At 47.6% G+C, this 16432-nt stretch overlaps 1 protein-coding gene across 1 annotated transcript in view; it reads left to right on the forward strand.

Moving 5' to 3' along the window:
* Positions 1 to 16432, forward strand: part of PRPF6 (pre-mRNA processing factor 6) — a 214455-nt gene that overhangs the window by 124783 nt on the left and 73240 nt on the right. The window contains exon 14 of the mRNA XM_086932789.1: positions 12440 to 12578. Within this exon, the coding sequence (XP_086788915.1) occupies positions 12440 to 12578 (139 nt within the window). The remainder of the gene's footprint in view (positions 1 to 12439; positions 12579 to 16432) is intronic.

Raw genomic sequence — 16432 nt, forward strand, 5'->3', positions numbered from 1 at the left:
CGAGACTCATCACTGGCTCAAAAAAACACTTGCATATTTCCCCTGACTTTAAATCCCTGAACTGGCTACCTTTTGAAGCTAAAATACATCTGAAAATCGCCTGCATGACTCACAAGGCTGTACACATGAACTCACCCGCCTACCTCACTCAAAAGCTGACAATCTCGGGTGGCTCTAGAACTACTAAAAGCACAAACAATCTTCTGCTGAAGCCTCGAAGATTCCGGAAGGAAAAAACCTATAAACGCTCCTTTTCAGGAATGGCACCCAGGATTTGGAACTCACTCCCTCCTGAAACCAGGCTCATCTCCTCCAACAAACTGTTTAAGAAAGAAGTAAAAGCGATCCTCATGGCTAAATACACATGATCTATTATTCTGTATTTCTCATGAATCCGCTCCGTAATACCTGCCTGACCCCTTGGTCTACTTGTACTACTTGTATTATGACTTATTTGATTGTATACGTTCCCTCTTTGTATTTTGATATATTGTTGACGCACCTGTCTGACTTTGCACACTGTACCTACACCACCTCAACTATCCCTACTTTTGTACTACTGATGCACCTGTGTGACTATACATCCTGCACTCGCCTACCTCAACTATGCCCACCTTTATGTTATCTCCAAAAACACTTTAAGCACGCTTAAACAAGTATATGCTTACTTTTGTACTTTTATATTATTGGCGCAACTGTTTGACTATGCACCTTGTACAGACACTACCTCAACTATGACCTACCTCCTGTTTTTTGACCTACCTATGTAACTATGCACCTTGTACCTAACTACCTCAACTATTACATTCTATTACTCCATCACCCCCGTGCCCCTGTAAAGCGCTCTGATATCTGCAAAGATCTTGTTCGCGCTATATAAAACTTTCAAAATAAATAAGTAAAAAATAAATAATCCTCACTTTGAGGAGACCCGACATCTCACTTGTAAGGTACAAACATTATCTGAAAGAAACAGGCTAGTATTAGATTCCTTCCCTTAGAATATCCCAAGGGGTCAGACTGGATCCGGAAACTTTTGCGTAGCAGTACCCCTGCGTGTCGGTAGGCGTCATCTGTGGCTCTGCGTCCGTCGTCGGCGTAGTTGGCGCCCTGATGATGTCACCGGAGTACTTAGCCGCAGCCCTCGCGCGCTGACGTCAGTTCTTCTTTTTTCCACGCCAGCTAGCGCAGATCCGGAAAAAGTGGTACCCCTTATTCAATTTTTGACTATGCTTTGATCCTTTTCGAAGTCTAACGTCTCCGACGGTGCCGGTAGGGATGCCCGGGTTTAAACCCTGCGCCGACTGCGACTGACGGTTACCGACCCCCACCGCCGGTGTCTTCATTGCCTGGGCCTCGACCACAACGACAAGGCCTGCTCCGACTTTCGAGCCCTGACGCCTAAAGCTAGGCGGGAGCGGTCCCGCAAGCGACTCGAGCTCTGGCAATTGGCCCCCGCTGCTCGAGGTCCGGGTCCGCGAGGAGGTCGAGGGACCGGTCGCGGGGTCGGAGCCACCATAGCTCCGGGAGTCGTCCTCTGTCTTCGGGCTTCAAGTCCTCGGGTGAGCACAAGAAGTCGAAGAGACGTCATCTCTCTTCCGACTCCCCCCGACGCTCGCATGTCGCGGCCGGGGATTCGGACGACACCGCCTCAGCCGCTCCGCCGGAGCCGCGGGCATAGCGGCCTGCTTCATACCCGTCGGTCCCTGGGCAGAACGCGAGCCAGAGGAGACCGAGGCCTTCCTCACGGCCATGAGGTCGCTCACTCCTCCGTCGGGCTCCGCGGCGCCTTTGGGCCCAGCGGCCCCGACTGGGGGGTCCCAGCTGGTCGGGCGCTTCGGCTCCGACGCCGTCGGGTGCTTCGGCCCGACGCCGCCGGTGACTTCGGCGCCGCAGGATTCGGGTCCGGATCCGGGTCGTCGACGGTCGACCTCACGACCTCGTCGGCACCGGCCCCCAGGGTGTCTCCCCCGGCGCCGCCTCCGATCGGCGCCGTCCCTGATCCCTCCCTCAATTCGGGTCCGGCACCGCTCGACGCCGTATCCGACTCCGCTAGGAGATTTCTACTTCTATGACCTGGCCCAATCCTTTGGTCCTGAGTCTCAGTAGATGGGTGGCGAGGGGGATTAGGAGGGGTCTGAGGACCCTCTGGCACGGGAGTGTCAGTCTTATCAGGACTGGACAGGTGAGCTAGGGGAGGCCAGTGGTCTGGACACCTCGCCGGTCACTGGTTTTGTCTCCCCTCCTACCGTGGCTACGGAGGAGGGGGCTGCCTATAGTGTGGTACTGACGCGGGCGACCAGGAGCTCCCCGTCGCGGCCGTGAGGACTAACCTCCTCACTGAGGTCCTTAAACCGCAGGCAAGCTCGGCCGAGCCTCTGCTGCCGTTTAATGAGGCCTTGTCTGACGTTCTTCTGGGCACTTGGTCCAAGCCTGCTACAGGTCAGCCTGTAGATAGGAATGTGGCCAGACGCCACCGCCCGGCTCCGGGCGACCCTTGCTTCCTGTCCACCCATCCCACCCCTGAGAGCCTGGTCATCCAGGCCTCTAATTCCCAGACCGCATCCCCGATGGCTCCCCCGATCGGGAATCCAAGAGGTACGAGCAATACGGAAAGAAGGTATTCTCCTCCCTAAGCTTAGGGCTGCGGTCAGTCAACACTGCGTGCCTCTTGGGCCATTATACCCACTCTCTGTGGGACACGGTCGCGGACGTGCTGCCACAATGTCCGGCGGAGGTCTAGACTAAACTCACCCAAGCCCTTGCGGAGGGTCGAGATGCAGCACGGTACTCCATCCGGTGTGGACTGGATACCACAGACTCACTGGGCAGAGCGATGGCAACGACGGTGGCGATTCGTCGCCTTGCCTGGTTGAGGTCCGCCAACTTTTCGGCTGATGTCCAGAACACCCTTATGGACATGCCGTTTGATGGCCGTCGCCTCTTTGGCGACAAGGCAGACCATGCGCTTGAGCGCTTTAAGGACTCCAGGGCTACGGCCAAGTCCTTGGGCCTCTAGGCCCCGCGACAGCAAACTGCTGCCTTTCGCTCCTTTCGTGGCCAAGGAAGGGGCACCCCCACACGTCCTGCCAGCCACGGGCCGCAGACTACCGTCAGGCGCGGTGGCGGACGTGGAAACCGCCGTGGCGGCGGTCGGGGACAACGGCGAGGCCAGTCCACACCCGCCCCCGCAGCATCCGCCTCAAAACCCTCCTAGTCCGAGCTTTCAGGCACATGTGACGCCAGTGGGGGGCAGGGTTCGCCATCACCACCTCCACTGGCGCACTGTCACATCGGACAGGTGGGTGCTGCAAATCGTCCGAAGGGGCTACTCCCGCCCCTTCGAGGCGACCCCTCCAGCCATGCCACTGCGATACCAAAGCGTGTCGGGGAATCACTTGACACTTCTACGAGAGGAAGTTATGGCCCTCTTGGCCAAGGGGGCCATCGAGCGCGTTCCTGGGCCAGAAGTAGGGGGTGGTTGTTACTCCCACTACTTTCTGGTACCCAAGAGGGGCAAAGGGGGCCTACGCCCTATCTTGGACCTACGGAACGTCAACGGCTTCCTCCGGCAGGAGAAGTTCAAGATGCTGAAACTAGCTCAGGTAACTGCCCTGGACCCAGGAGACTGGATGGTAGCGTTGGACTGGCAGGACGCTTATTTTCATATCCCCGTCCTACCGGCCCACCGGCGTTACCTGCGGTTCACAGAAGGCCACGAACACTTTCAGTTTACCGTGCTCCCCTTTGGCCTTACCAACACCCCACGGGTGTTCACGAAAGTGATGGCGGTGGTCGCAGCTCATCTGCGTAGGTTAGGGGTTTCAGTCTTCCCCTACCTCGACGACTGGTTGTTGAAGGCGGGCTCGCCCCAGACAGTCGTCAGCCACCTCCAGACTAGAGTCGACCTCCTGCACCTGGTGGGGTTCTCCATCAATGTGCCGAAGTTACACCTGTGTCCCTCTCGGAAGCTCCTCTTCATCGGAGCGGTTCTGGACTCGGCGCAGTTTCGGGTTTAACCCTTCGAACAGAGGGTTCGGGATATTCAGGCTCTGATTCCGATCTTTCAGCCGTTATCCCGAGTCTCGGTCAGGTTGACACTGCGGCTTCTGGTGCTGATGGCCTCCTGCATCCTTCTGGTGCATCACGCCAGGTGGCGGATGCGGGCTCTGCAGTGGGACCTGAAGTTTCAGTGGGCCCAGCATCAGGGCAACCTGTCCGACCATGTCTTGATCTCGGAGGGCACTGCAAGTGGTAGCAGTGGTGGCTCACGGACAGCGATTGGGTCAGTGGCAGATCCCTCTCCCTACCCCAACCCGAGCACGTAGTTGTGACGGACGCGTCCCTCCAGGGCTGGGGAGGCCACATGGGAGAGGCGGAGATCAGAGGCCTCTGGTCTCCGGCGGAGTACCGGCTCCACATCAACCTTCTGGAGCTGCGGGCGATCCGGCTTGCAATGAAGGTATTCCTACCCTCTGTCCGGGGGAGTGTAGTGCAGGTGTTCACGGACAACAACACCGCCATGTGGTACTGCAACAAACATGGCAGGGTGGGGTCGTGGACACTTTACCAGGAGGCTCTGCGCCTCTGGCAGTGGCTGGAACATCAGGGCGTGACCCTGGTGGTTCAACACCTGGCAGGTTCCCTGAACGCCAGGGCGGACGAACTCCGCCGTCGGTGCATGATGGATCACGAATTGCGTCTGAACTCGGACGTGGCGCAAGGCCTCTTTCAGCAGCGGGGAGAGCCTTGGTTAGATCTATTCACCACAGAAGAGAACGCGCAATGTCATCAGTTCTGCACGTTGGAATTTCCAAGGCGGCACTCGCTCAGAGCCGCTTTTCGTCGTGAGTGGACCCGCGGTCTGTTGTACGCCTTTCCGCCTATACCACTTCTGCCCAGAGTGCTGAAGATGATCAGGGGCAACCGGGCCGAAGTTATCCTTGTGGCTCCGGACTGGGCACGAAGATACTGGTATCCTGAGCTACTCAGTATGTCTATCGATCCCCCGATTTGTCTGCCTCTTCAGGAGGACCTTCTGTCGCAGCAGCAGGAGACGGTCCTCCACCCGAACCTGTCCAGTCCCCACCTCCATGCTTTGAGATTGAGCGGCAACAGTTGAGGCCATTTGACTTGCCTCCTGAAGTTTGTGATGTAATTCTGGCAGCCAGGCGTCCCTCCACAAAGTCGGTATACGCCTGCAGGTGGAACAAGTTTGTGGCATGGTGCACAGCAAAGGCTGTGGATCCCCTTTCTGACCCTCTTTTTGAGGTTCTCCTCTTCCTTCTTTCTCTTGCCCAGCAGGGCTCTGCTCTGGGCACTATCAAGGGCTAGCTTTCTGCCCTTTCCGCCTGATCAGCCTTCTTTGTTCAAGTCCCCAGTTGTTAACAGATTCTTAAAGGGCATCAATCATATGTTCCCCCCTGTTCCTTTTGTGATGCCTCAGTGAGACTTGAACCTTGTACTTACTTGTCTGATGTGCGCTCCCTTCGAGCCACTTCAAAACTGTCCTCTCCGTCTTCTTACCCTTAAGACTGCTTTCTTGGTTGCCATCACCTCTGCCAGGAGAGTGAGTGAGCTCCAGGCTCTTTCATCCAAGCCTCCCTTCCTTTCTGTCCATCCGGACAAGGTTGTGTTGCTGACAAGACCCTCTTTCCTGCCCAAGATAGTCACAGCCTTCCACATCGGGCAGTCCATCACCTTACCCACCTTCTTTCCGCCTCTGCATCCCTCTAAAGAGGAAGAGCGGCTCTACCGTCTGGACCCAAAACGTGCGCTCTCATTCTATTTGGATCGCACACACCAGTTCCGGGTGGATGACCAAATCTTTGTTGGTTACGTGGGCGCTAAGAAGGGACGGGCGGTGCACAAACGGACCATCTCTCGGTGGGTTGTCTTGTGTATCAAGGCATGCTACTCTTTAGCTAAGAAGGAGTCTCCTGTTGGGCTGCGGGCCCATTCCACTCGGGCCACAGTGGCTACTACTGCCCTGGGTCGGGGAGTCCCCTTGCAGGACATCTGTCAGGCAGCTACGTGGGCCTCGCTGCACACGTTCGCAAGACACTACTGCCTGGACAGCCAAGTCCGGAGGGATGGCTTCTTTGGCCGTTCCATCCTCCAGGACTTTCTGGTGTGATTATTGGTTCGCAGACTCACCACCGGGGTTGGTATTGCTGGGGTATCTATTCTAAGGTAAGGAATCTAATACTAACCTGTTTCTTTCAGATGCACAAGTTACTTACCTTCGGTAACGATATATCTGTAAGAAACAGTAGTTAGTATTAGATTCCTTACCGCCCCACCATCCTCCCCGTTCTGCGAACCGATATCTAGGGTTAAGGTCATCCCTTTTAACCCCTTCCGTGCGGCCGCGATTTTCCCCGTGTGCGGCCGCCGGCAGAACACGGGCGGGCCATGACGAACCCCAGCCGTCATCAGCACACGAGCACTGTAGTGCATGACGGCTGGGGTTCGTCACCAGCATGGAAGGGGTTAAGGGCCCTAGTTTCATGGCACCAGTGTTGGTTTTTATTATGGCTCTGCGTTTCTGGCGCGGAAAAGCTGTGTATAAGAACTGACGTCAGCGCGCGAGGGCGGCGTCTAAGTACTCCGGCGACGTCATCCCGGCGCCGACGACTGACGCGGAGCTGCAGACGACGCCTACCGACGCGCAGGAGTACTGCTACGCAAAAGTTTCCGGATCCAGTCTGACGCCTGGGGATATTCTAAGGTAAGGAATCTAATACTAACTACTGTTTCTTACAGATATATCGTTACGGAAGGTAAGTAACTTGTGCGTCAGGAGCAGAAACCGTGCTGGTGGTTGTAACTTGTAAGCAGTGGTGAGCTAAACTGTTCTATAAAAGAAGAAGCTGCCAGGCCCCTGGAAAATTTGCACACGGATCACCTGACTGAAAATGTGTGGATGATGACTCGGGGAACCAAGACCACTATAAAGTCCCAGCTGGCCTTGGATTCCAAACCAAGACCATAGACAGGCATAGGAGTCATGAAGTTGCATGGAGGCTTTGCTGTATCAACACATTTGAGTCTGCATCGTACTGTCTCTACCCATATCTTCCCTGTTCTAGTTTAACAGGGATATGAAGATGAAACATCTACACACCTTCTGCATCCTGTCTAGTTTAATTATCTGAGTCAGCATCTTCATTGAGTCACTTAAGCATTCTTTCTAGCTCATAATGTTCCACAGATATGACAGTTCAAAGTCTGTGTTGCCCCTCCAATCCTGAAGTCCAGTTCCTAATTTGGAGCTGTAATAGTTTGGGGTGAATTGGTGACCCATGTTTCCTTAGGGGTCACCTCTACAAGAAAATGTTTACTGTGACTTGCCAATTATGGAATACATGTCTCTGAAGTTTACTACTCCCGAGTCATGTCCTTATGGGTGCTGGCAGAACTGTGACCCAACTGGATAGTGGTCATTGGATCCCTGGTAGCCTATCAAACTTGACACATGAGGTACTTACCACTCCAATAACGTCACCATCGATCTTGCTTGAGTGTGTTTTGGTGATGCATTGTTGTTTAGAAGATTTTTTTCCTCTATTTTATAAGATACTCAGCAGCTGGAGTGTCTGCCTACTGTTTTGTCCATTGTTGTACCAAAAGTTGAGACCATTGAACCAGAGTTGCAGACATTTTATAGCAGAGTTACTACGGTACCTCCAATCAATTGAGACTTTATCAGCTGGATGGTAAATCGGAACATGCACAAGTCCTTCGAGTTCACCAAGCTCACTCCATAAGGATAACATTGTCTATAGTGTTGGCGTCATACAAATTCTTGCTTCTACTGCAAATATTTTGCAAATGCATTCAGGGTGTTGTCCTTGCCCCAGACAGTGCTAGGATCTCCTGGTTTTCTTCCTGTATCTTGATTTGAACTGTTGAGTTCAGTTTAACCTGTAAATGAATGTGCACTTCTTAGAAGATACGTTATATAAACAGTGGTCCCTCACAGGAAGGATAAGGGAGAAGCAGTACATATAGACATACAGTGAGATCTATATTGCGCTGTCCAGCCGGACAAGAATACTTTTAATATTGTGTGAATTCAGACCGGATCAATAAAGTGGAAAAACAAACTCTGCAACAAGAAAAAGAACAAGGGCTCAGGCATTTCTTAATGCTTGGAAAAAGAATCATTAAATTGGCAAGCATAAATAAAGGCAAACACCATAGCACAATTCAATGATACATATTATAGTATCAAGGTGTCAAAGAGTCGACAACGTTTCGATCCCATACATGGAATACCGGGATCATCATCAGGGCATAGTTACATGCCAGAGATGGAAGCCAACTGCAGGGAATGGTTAGTCCCAAAGTGGAATCGGAGAAACTAGGAGGCAAGCATCTGTTTACCTTATAAACCACAGACACGGTCCAAGGACTGAATAAGAGACTTGGATTATTTGAAAAAGATGAAACAAATCTAATTGTGAGCCACGGTGGAGACAATCGCACCTTGCTGCTGAACACTATGGAATCGATGTGATTGTCCAGCTGCCTGTGTTCGGGTGAAGTGCGACACACTAGTGTTCCGCATTGAGGTATCGCATTTATGGGAGTTTGAACTGTTGGCATTGTAAAAGACAATGCCTTTTATTTATGTGTTGTTTTTAAAACAGATAAAGAAAAGACATTGTCATTTACAATGCCAATAGCTTAAACTCTCGCAAATGCGAGACCTATTGCATTGCAAATGCGTTCATCGCCTGTGCTATAAAAAAACGCGTTGAGAGAGCGTATCCAGGCAGGACAAAGCTATTTGAGAAAATAGTGGTTGGAGGCTGTAATTAGAGCCTACCGAGTAACAACACACATAACAGGGGGGTAGCCATGGGAGGTTACAAAATGAGACAAGACTGTACTAAGGAGGGCTACGAAGCCTATTGACCAATGAAAAGCAACGATTTACATGGACAATGAAAAATATGGGCGGAGCTTCAAGTCCCTACTGAATACAGCATGCCTCGACCTAAAACTGTAGCATGGAGTGGAACATCCCAAGGACATCACCCTGCAAAGAAACACTTAACTTACTGCTCTCCCTAGAGGAGTATCAGACCTCGCAGGAAGAATATACTCCCAAGATATGGTGTAAACACGACCACCACCAATTTGCTTGAATTTAACCGATTTTTCATTACTGAAAGACGTAATGAAATATGCTGGAGCAATAGGAAGAACTTTTGCCATTCTTTCTAGCCCACTCGCTGATCATTTATTTTAAACATAATTACAAGCAATAGTACCCTTGGTGATGGATTTACAAACATGCAGGGTGAAAAAAGGCGCCCACCGTTTGTAACTCATTATATCATCAGCAGTTCTTCCCAAATTGTAATTCCGCTTTGGTGCTTATTTGCACATAAATAGGTGCAACATCCAAACAAAGGGGGTTGCTACAATTGGGGCAGCAGGTACTAACGCCTACCGAACCCAACCTCCACAGCCCCCAACAGGGTATGGGGCTTTCCTATACCAACATAAAACCCATGGCATCCTTGCTACGCAATTGGGCACTGTGCTTCTGCAGGCCCAGGTGAGGTAGAATTGTACCACAATGCACAGTCCTCGCATACTGCTGCCCTCAGTGCAATCTTGCAAGGATAGACTTGTCTCTGAGTGGGAAAGCAGTGCACCTACCTGCAGGGCAGAACTGAAATGCCTCAGCCGCTTGTACCAGGCAGCTTTGTTCAGTGTTTTACAGGACTATCTAGCACGTTTGTTATTTCTAAACACATTATACATGTTTTCAGTGTTTGAATCTTTTGCACCTAGGAAAATTGCTGCAACTGTGTTGGAACAGTTCTGTTTGTTTACTTTGGCATGCAGCCAGGTTTGTAGTCCCACTGCCTGCACTGTGGAGGCGGCAACACCAACTGAGATCTTAATTCTACTCATATTCTGCCTTGGCACCAGCTCCTGGGCAAGACAACATGCTGTGAGCCACTTGGCACAGTTTCGAGTAATAAAACCAAGCACGAGAAAGTCTAGGGCACCATGAGCAGGGTCAACAGGCTGCCTCTACAAATGCAAATCCCTGCACTAGTACAACGAGTAGCTGCTGCAAAATATGTCAGATGACCCTTCAATGCACTAGCACAGCTTAGCATTGTCCTTCCTTCGCCGTGACGCAAGGTGGCGAGATAGCCCGTACTAGCCCCAATGGACTGAGCGCACCTTCAAGAGATCTAGGGCCATATGTATCAAGGTCACATTTTGCGAGTCTATAATAACAAATTTTACTGATCCGCTATTATAGACCCGCAAAATGCAATATATGTAGGTTTCAGCAAATATTTTGCGATTCCTACGCATTCCTTAATTGCGACACGCAAATAGCGAGTCGCAAAGAACCGTCACCGAGATGGCTAACTTTAAAAAGTCGCCCCCACTTCAGGTAGTCCACCTTAGGGGTGGAACTAGCCTGAGGGTGGACATGAGTATCTGACTTGCTAAATTTTTTGCCTGTCCTGGTGCCAAATGGCTCTGGACAAAGGGGATCAGCTTCCTCCCCTGTGAGAGAAGCCAGATTTGCAAACCAAAGACTAGGCTCTTAAAAGATCCCCTGCCACGGAATGCTAATCTGCAGGTCATGCTGTGGGAGCCCGAGCAGGCTTGATTTCTTCCCTCCTGAGAGCAAAGGCCCTCACCCTTGGGTGTCAGAAACTCGTTATCTGGTGACAGGCGGTCGAAAACCAAACAGTCAGCACACCAGTAGTTGGTATGGTAGGTGTCACGGAGCACCTCTAAGGGGCCCTCTGTGTGCATGTATTAATAAATCTATCTCTGGCATCAATGTGGGTTTATAAATATGAGATGTTTGATAGCAAACTTCCCTAATTTCAATGAAGCCATCATGTAGATGGGGAACTCTTTTTCACCAGTGTCCAGCACACGCTTTAAAATGGCTTCCCTGTTCACTTGCGCTGATGGTAATGGAACTGCCCAGCACAGGGGTATATCTACTCATGTAGATATGTCCTCACATGTAATATAAGGCACCCTGCCTTAAGACTGTAAGACCTGCTGTAGGTGTAACTTACAAATATTACATGCAGCGTTATGGGACGTGGCACACAGGGATGTGTCTCACGTTGTGTTTTCACTTTTGTCTGCACCAAAATACACAGCCTACAATGACAGTCTTTTATGAGTTTGTTGAGGTGTTCTGTAGGTTGGCACAATTTGTGCTGCAGCCATAGGGACCCTCTTCAGTACCTCAAGCCCTAGGTACCTGGGGTACCATTCACTAGGCACTTATCGAGGGTATGAAGTCATTGCTAATTGTGGAACCAATAGCAGTTTTGGGAAAGTGATTGGTACTGGGGACCTGAGTAGCAAGAACTCAGTGCGCTTCCACTCTAAATCAAATACCAAGCAAAAAATGGGGATGACCATGCCATAAAGAAACACTTTGCTAAATAGATGTTGGGGGAATGTGGTCTTTCAAAAGTACACATTTACCGAAAAGATTGAGAGTATGAAATTGAAGTGAAATTAAGTCTGATCTGTCATAACAAAGGATGGGTGTGAGCAAGGGCTAACTCCTTCCTCACTCTGACTGACCTGACTGCCACCCAGACACTTGCAAAAAAGTATTGTGTCGATAAGAGATTATGGACTGGGGATCCTGTCCCACCATACTCCACTGGCTCTTCTCCTTCAATAGCTCTCCCAAAACCCTCACCCTGAACCACCAACTTCTGTAAATTGAGAGGGAGGGGCAAGTTGGAGTCACTGGGGTTCTGCCTTACAGTGACCTCTGCCCTACCTTCCAACTAGGGGGGGGGGGAGAATTCATATTCTTACTGAAAATACCACCATCACACTGTCCACTATGTCAAAAGGCAGAGTGGCGTGGAGTTGGGGACATGTGTTGGGAAACGATTTTCCTCTGATGGTCGGCTCAGCATTAGGTGATTTTTCTGGTGGCTGCACACCTTTCAAGGTTGCTCAACGTGAGGGACCATGCTCTGAGTCACCTCTCCTTGTAGGACCACAAGTGGAAATTACATCCTGAAGAGATTGGCATCAATCTTCTCCAGATTGATATGCCCATTTATGGATCTCTTTACCGTGGCTCATAACAGGAAGTGACCTCCATTTTGTGCACACTCCCATCTGAATGTTGGTGATAGTCTGTGCAGCTCTGTTGTCCTTTTTAATGCCTCGAAATAAGGATCTCTCTGTAATTGGGAGTAGTGAAAGAGGTGCATTTGTGAGAAGTGGGGCCTACTACTCAACAATTCTGAGTAAATTATAATTTAGTTTATTCAAAGCTCTACATGAAATGGTAAAAGGTTACTTAAAGTCTGCTTATAAAAACAATTGCCATGCAAGTAAGAAACTTGGTAAGAGTGCAAGAACAAGAATATACTTACTCACTTTGTTCTTCTCGTTTTAGGGAATCCTTGGAGGCTCTCCTACAGAGAGCTGTGGCTCATTGCCCCAAAGCAGAAGTCTTGTGGTTGATGGGTGCCAAATCGAAATGGTTGGCTGGAGATGTGCCGGCCGCCAGAAGCATTCTAGCTCTGGCCTTTCAGGTCTGTTTTTATTTTACACACTGTATTTCCATTACAGGGTTCAGGAATGAGAAGGGGAATGCAACAACACATCATTGTTGATTTAAAAATAAAATGTAGTGCAGTGGTTTTTTAATTTGCAGTACTCTGACTCTTTGCATGATACCTTGGATAACTTTTATTGAGTAATAAAAGTATGGCTTGATGAGGTCATGTAGACATGGATGTACATTGAGAAAAGTTATGTATGATTAATTTTTCTGCTGTGTGGCATGGCTCAGACACAGCAAAGAGATAATTTGAAGGGAATAAGTGTGATTGTGTGCTGCATTATACAGTGTGACTCTTGAGTTTAAAGTGGATCTGTGTCTGGATTTGTACAGAATCTGACCTCTAACTACGATTTCAGCAAGCAACCTTAAACTCCTGAAACGTTCTCCAACTCCCCAGAAAGCTGTTCTGCACATACACTTTTTTAGAGTAGAGAACATGAGTAATTTGCTGATTGGCAGCATAATCATTGTTTAGAACACCAATGCAGGACGACATCATGTGCTTTTTCTGTAGCTTGCCAGCTGTCTCAAACAGTCAGATATTTCAGTTTGCTTTTATGCTGTAGATTGGCAATGGTGAAACTTGTATTAAAATGAATTAAAGGTGAGAGGAGCACTCAGTTTCTTCGCTCAGAAAATCTCAACTCGTTTGAACTTTCCTCATATCTACTCCAAGCGTGCTGCTGAGGTGGCACGTATGTCCTGACCGTGCCTGACTCTGTAAACCTTATCTTAAGTGTATACAACACTTAATCTCTGCGCACTGTTGCTGTTTGCGGAACACCGCTGCGCTTTTATAAATACTTTAACGCTTGTGAAGTTTCAAAATAAATGTATTTATCCACATGTTTCAACAAGAAATAAATCATCACATTTTACAATAATAATCAAAAATATTGTCCCATTTTAACACAAGATCTAAACATAAGATGATCCAAATCTGGACTTTGGCGACTTGTCTTTTATGCCCAATGCATTTCGAGCTAGAATGAGCTCTTCGTCGGGGGCCTGTGAACTGAATATAATTCTCAATTAATAAACTCATCAGACTATACAGAACATCACTCTCTTCAATATTGTACAATTCATTGCAAAATTGTTCTGGTAACATCACTACTCAAAATACCCTTCACCTACACCACAGTGTGTGTGAAAATGAAAAGAGAAACCAAACTCGCTGAAGTCGCAATGAAACAGGGGGGTCCTATGCTGTAAGAAAGTAAATGATAAACGGACTCAAAAAAACTGCAACTGAAAAAAACGCTTCAATGGTGTCGTGACACCGCTGGTTATCAGAGTTCTCGGGGACTCACTCTTACCTTGACCAGTCTATTCGCTTTGCTTTAAACAAGGTACTCCAGAACACCCGGTCCTCGCCCTCCTCCTGTGAATGTATCAAAACACAAGCGCTCAACATTGGGTTCCGCGACCCTAAGCCACTAATCTACCAAATCAAACAACCTCTAAACAGTTAACCGGGTGCTCACCTCACATGTAACACCTGGGTTCAGATGCCGGGTTCCTATCTCCTACGTGTTCGGGTAACTCGCACAGTGTGTACAGCCGACTGCATGAAACAACCGCGCATGACCGTATGCTATGATGAAGAAAATACTCAACACTGATAACGGACTGGGGTATGCAGAAAAAAGCGGGCGCCATTTTGGAAAAGGTTAACTCAACGCGGAGAAAGTGTGTAGAGGAGAAACACAAAAGTGAAGTCATAGAAAGAAAGTCTTAAGGAAAAAACAAAAGATGAAAATGTTACCTTGTAAATCAAAAATAACAATGGGTCAAAAAGCTTTTTTACTGAGTGCAGACATCATTCTCATACAGTATCTGGGTGAAAGAAGTCTCATAAAAAACATGATAAACAATTTTCTCATTTAAACCCTTCGGTTCTTGTGTGACAAGATATTTTATCCAGTGAATCTCTCTTTGGAGGAGGGATCTGGTTAGATCTACCCCCTCGTATGATTTTACAACCTCTAGTATGGAAAACCTGATTTGGGCTATGCTATGGTTGTTTTCATTCCAATGTTTGGCTAAGTTACTCTTTACATTTTTGTTTCTTATTGTACTCTTATGTTCGGATATCCTTGTTTTTAATTTCCTCTCTGTTTTTCCAGTGTAGATTTTCCCACAGGGACATTTTATGTAGTAGATTACATTTTTGGAGTTACAATCCCCATTGTAATGTAAAGTCACTTCTTTTCCGGTTTGAGGATGGTGTAACATCTTTCCTTCAATCACATTTGAGCATTGAACACAATTATGGCATTTCCTCATACCTCTGTAAATTACATCTGTGTCTCTTATGGGGGTCATTAGTAATTCTTTCAAATTTTTTGATCTCTTGTAGGCAAAGATCGGTTTGTTATCAAAAATCCCGTTGAAATCTACTTCATTTTTTAGAAGGTCCCAATGTTTATGTATGATAGATTTCAGTTTCTGAGATGCAGTGGAAAATTTCGATACAAACACATGTCTGTCCTGTGATTTCTTTGGTTTCTGAGTCAAGAGGTTATCCCTACTGTAGGCTTCTATCCGATTTTTAGCTTTGGTCAAGATGTCATCAGGGTATCCTCTTTCTTTGTATCGTTGTTGTTGTAGGTTCAGATTCTTCCTCAACTCGTCCTCATGTGAACAAATTGTTTTGATCCGCATATATTGAGATAAGGGTAAATTGTTTTTGAGATTTTGTGGATGAAAGCTTTGAAATAATAATGAATTGTTCACATCAGTATTTTTCCTGTGTACTGTGGTTTTGATCTGTCCATCCTGAATGTTGATCATGACATCTAAAAATGGTAGTTCTTTGTCACTTATCTCAATATATGCGGATCAAAAGAATTTGTTCACATGAGGACGAGTTGAGGAAGAATCTGAACCTACAACAACAACGATACAAAGAAAGAGGATACACTGATGACATCTTGACCAAAGCTAAAAATCGGATAGAAGCCTACAGTAGGGATAACCTCTTGACTCAGAAACCAAAGAAATCACAGGACAGACATGTGTTTGTATCGAAATTTTCCACTGCATCTCAGAAACTGAAATCTATCATACATAAACATTGGGACCTTCTAAAAAATGAAGTAGATTTCAACGGGATTTTTGATAACAAACCGATCTTTGCCTACAAGAGATCAAAAAAAATTTGAAAGAGTTACTAATGACCCCCATAAGAGACACAGATGTAATTTACAGAGGTATGAGGAAATGCCATAATTGTGTTCAATGCTCAAATGTGATTGAAGGAAAGATGTTACACCATCCTCAAACCGGAAAAGAAGTGACTTTACATTACAATGGGGATTGTAACTCCAAACATTTAATCTACTACATAAAATGTCCCTGTGGGAAAATCTACACTGGAAAAACAGAGAGGAAATTAAAAACAAGGATATCCGAACATAAGAGTACAATAAGAAACAAAAATGTAAAGAGTAACTTAGCCAAACATTGGAATGAAAACAACCATAGCATAGCCCAAATCAGGTTTTCCATACTAGAGGTTGTAAAATCATACGAGGGGGTAGATCTAACCAGATCCCTCCTCCAAAGAGAGATTCACTGGATAAAATATCTTGTCAGACAAGAACCGAAGGGTTTAAATGAGAAAATTGATTTATCATGTTTTTTATGAGACTTCTTTCACCCAGATACTGTATGAGAATGATGTCTGCACTCAGTAAAAAAGCTTTATGACCCATTGTTATTTTTGATTTACAAGGTAACATTTTCATCTTTTGTTTTTTCCTTAAGACTTTCTTTCTATGACTTCACTTTTGTGTTTCTCCTCTACACACTTTCTCC

Source organism: Lissotriton vulgaris, chromosome 7 (assembly GCF_964263255.1).
Source record: "Lissotriton vulgaris chromosome 7, aLisVul1.2, whole genome shotgun sequence".
NCBI lineage: Eukaryota > Metazoa > Chordata > Amphibia > Caudata > Salamandridae > Lissotriton > Lissotriton vulgaris.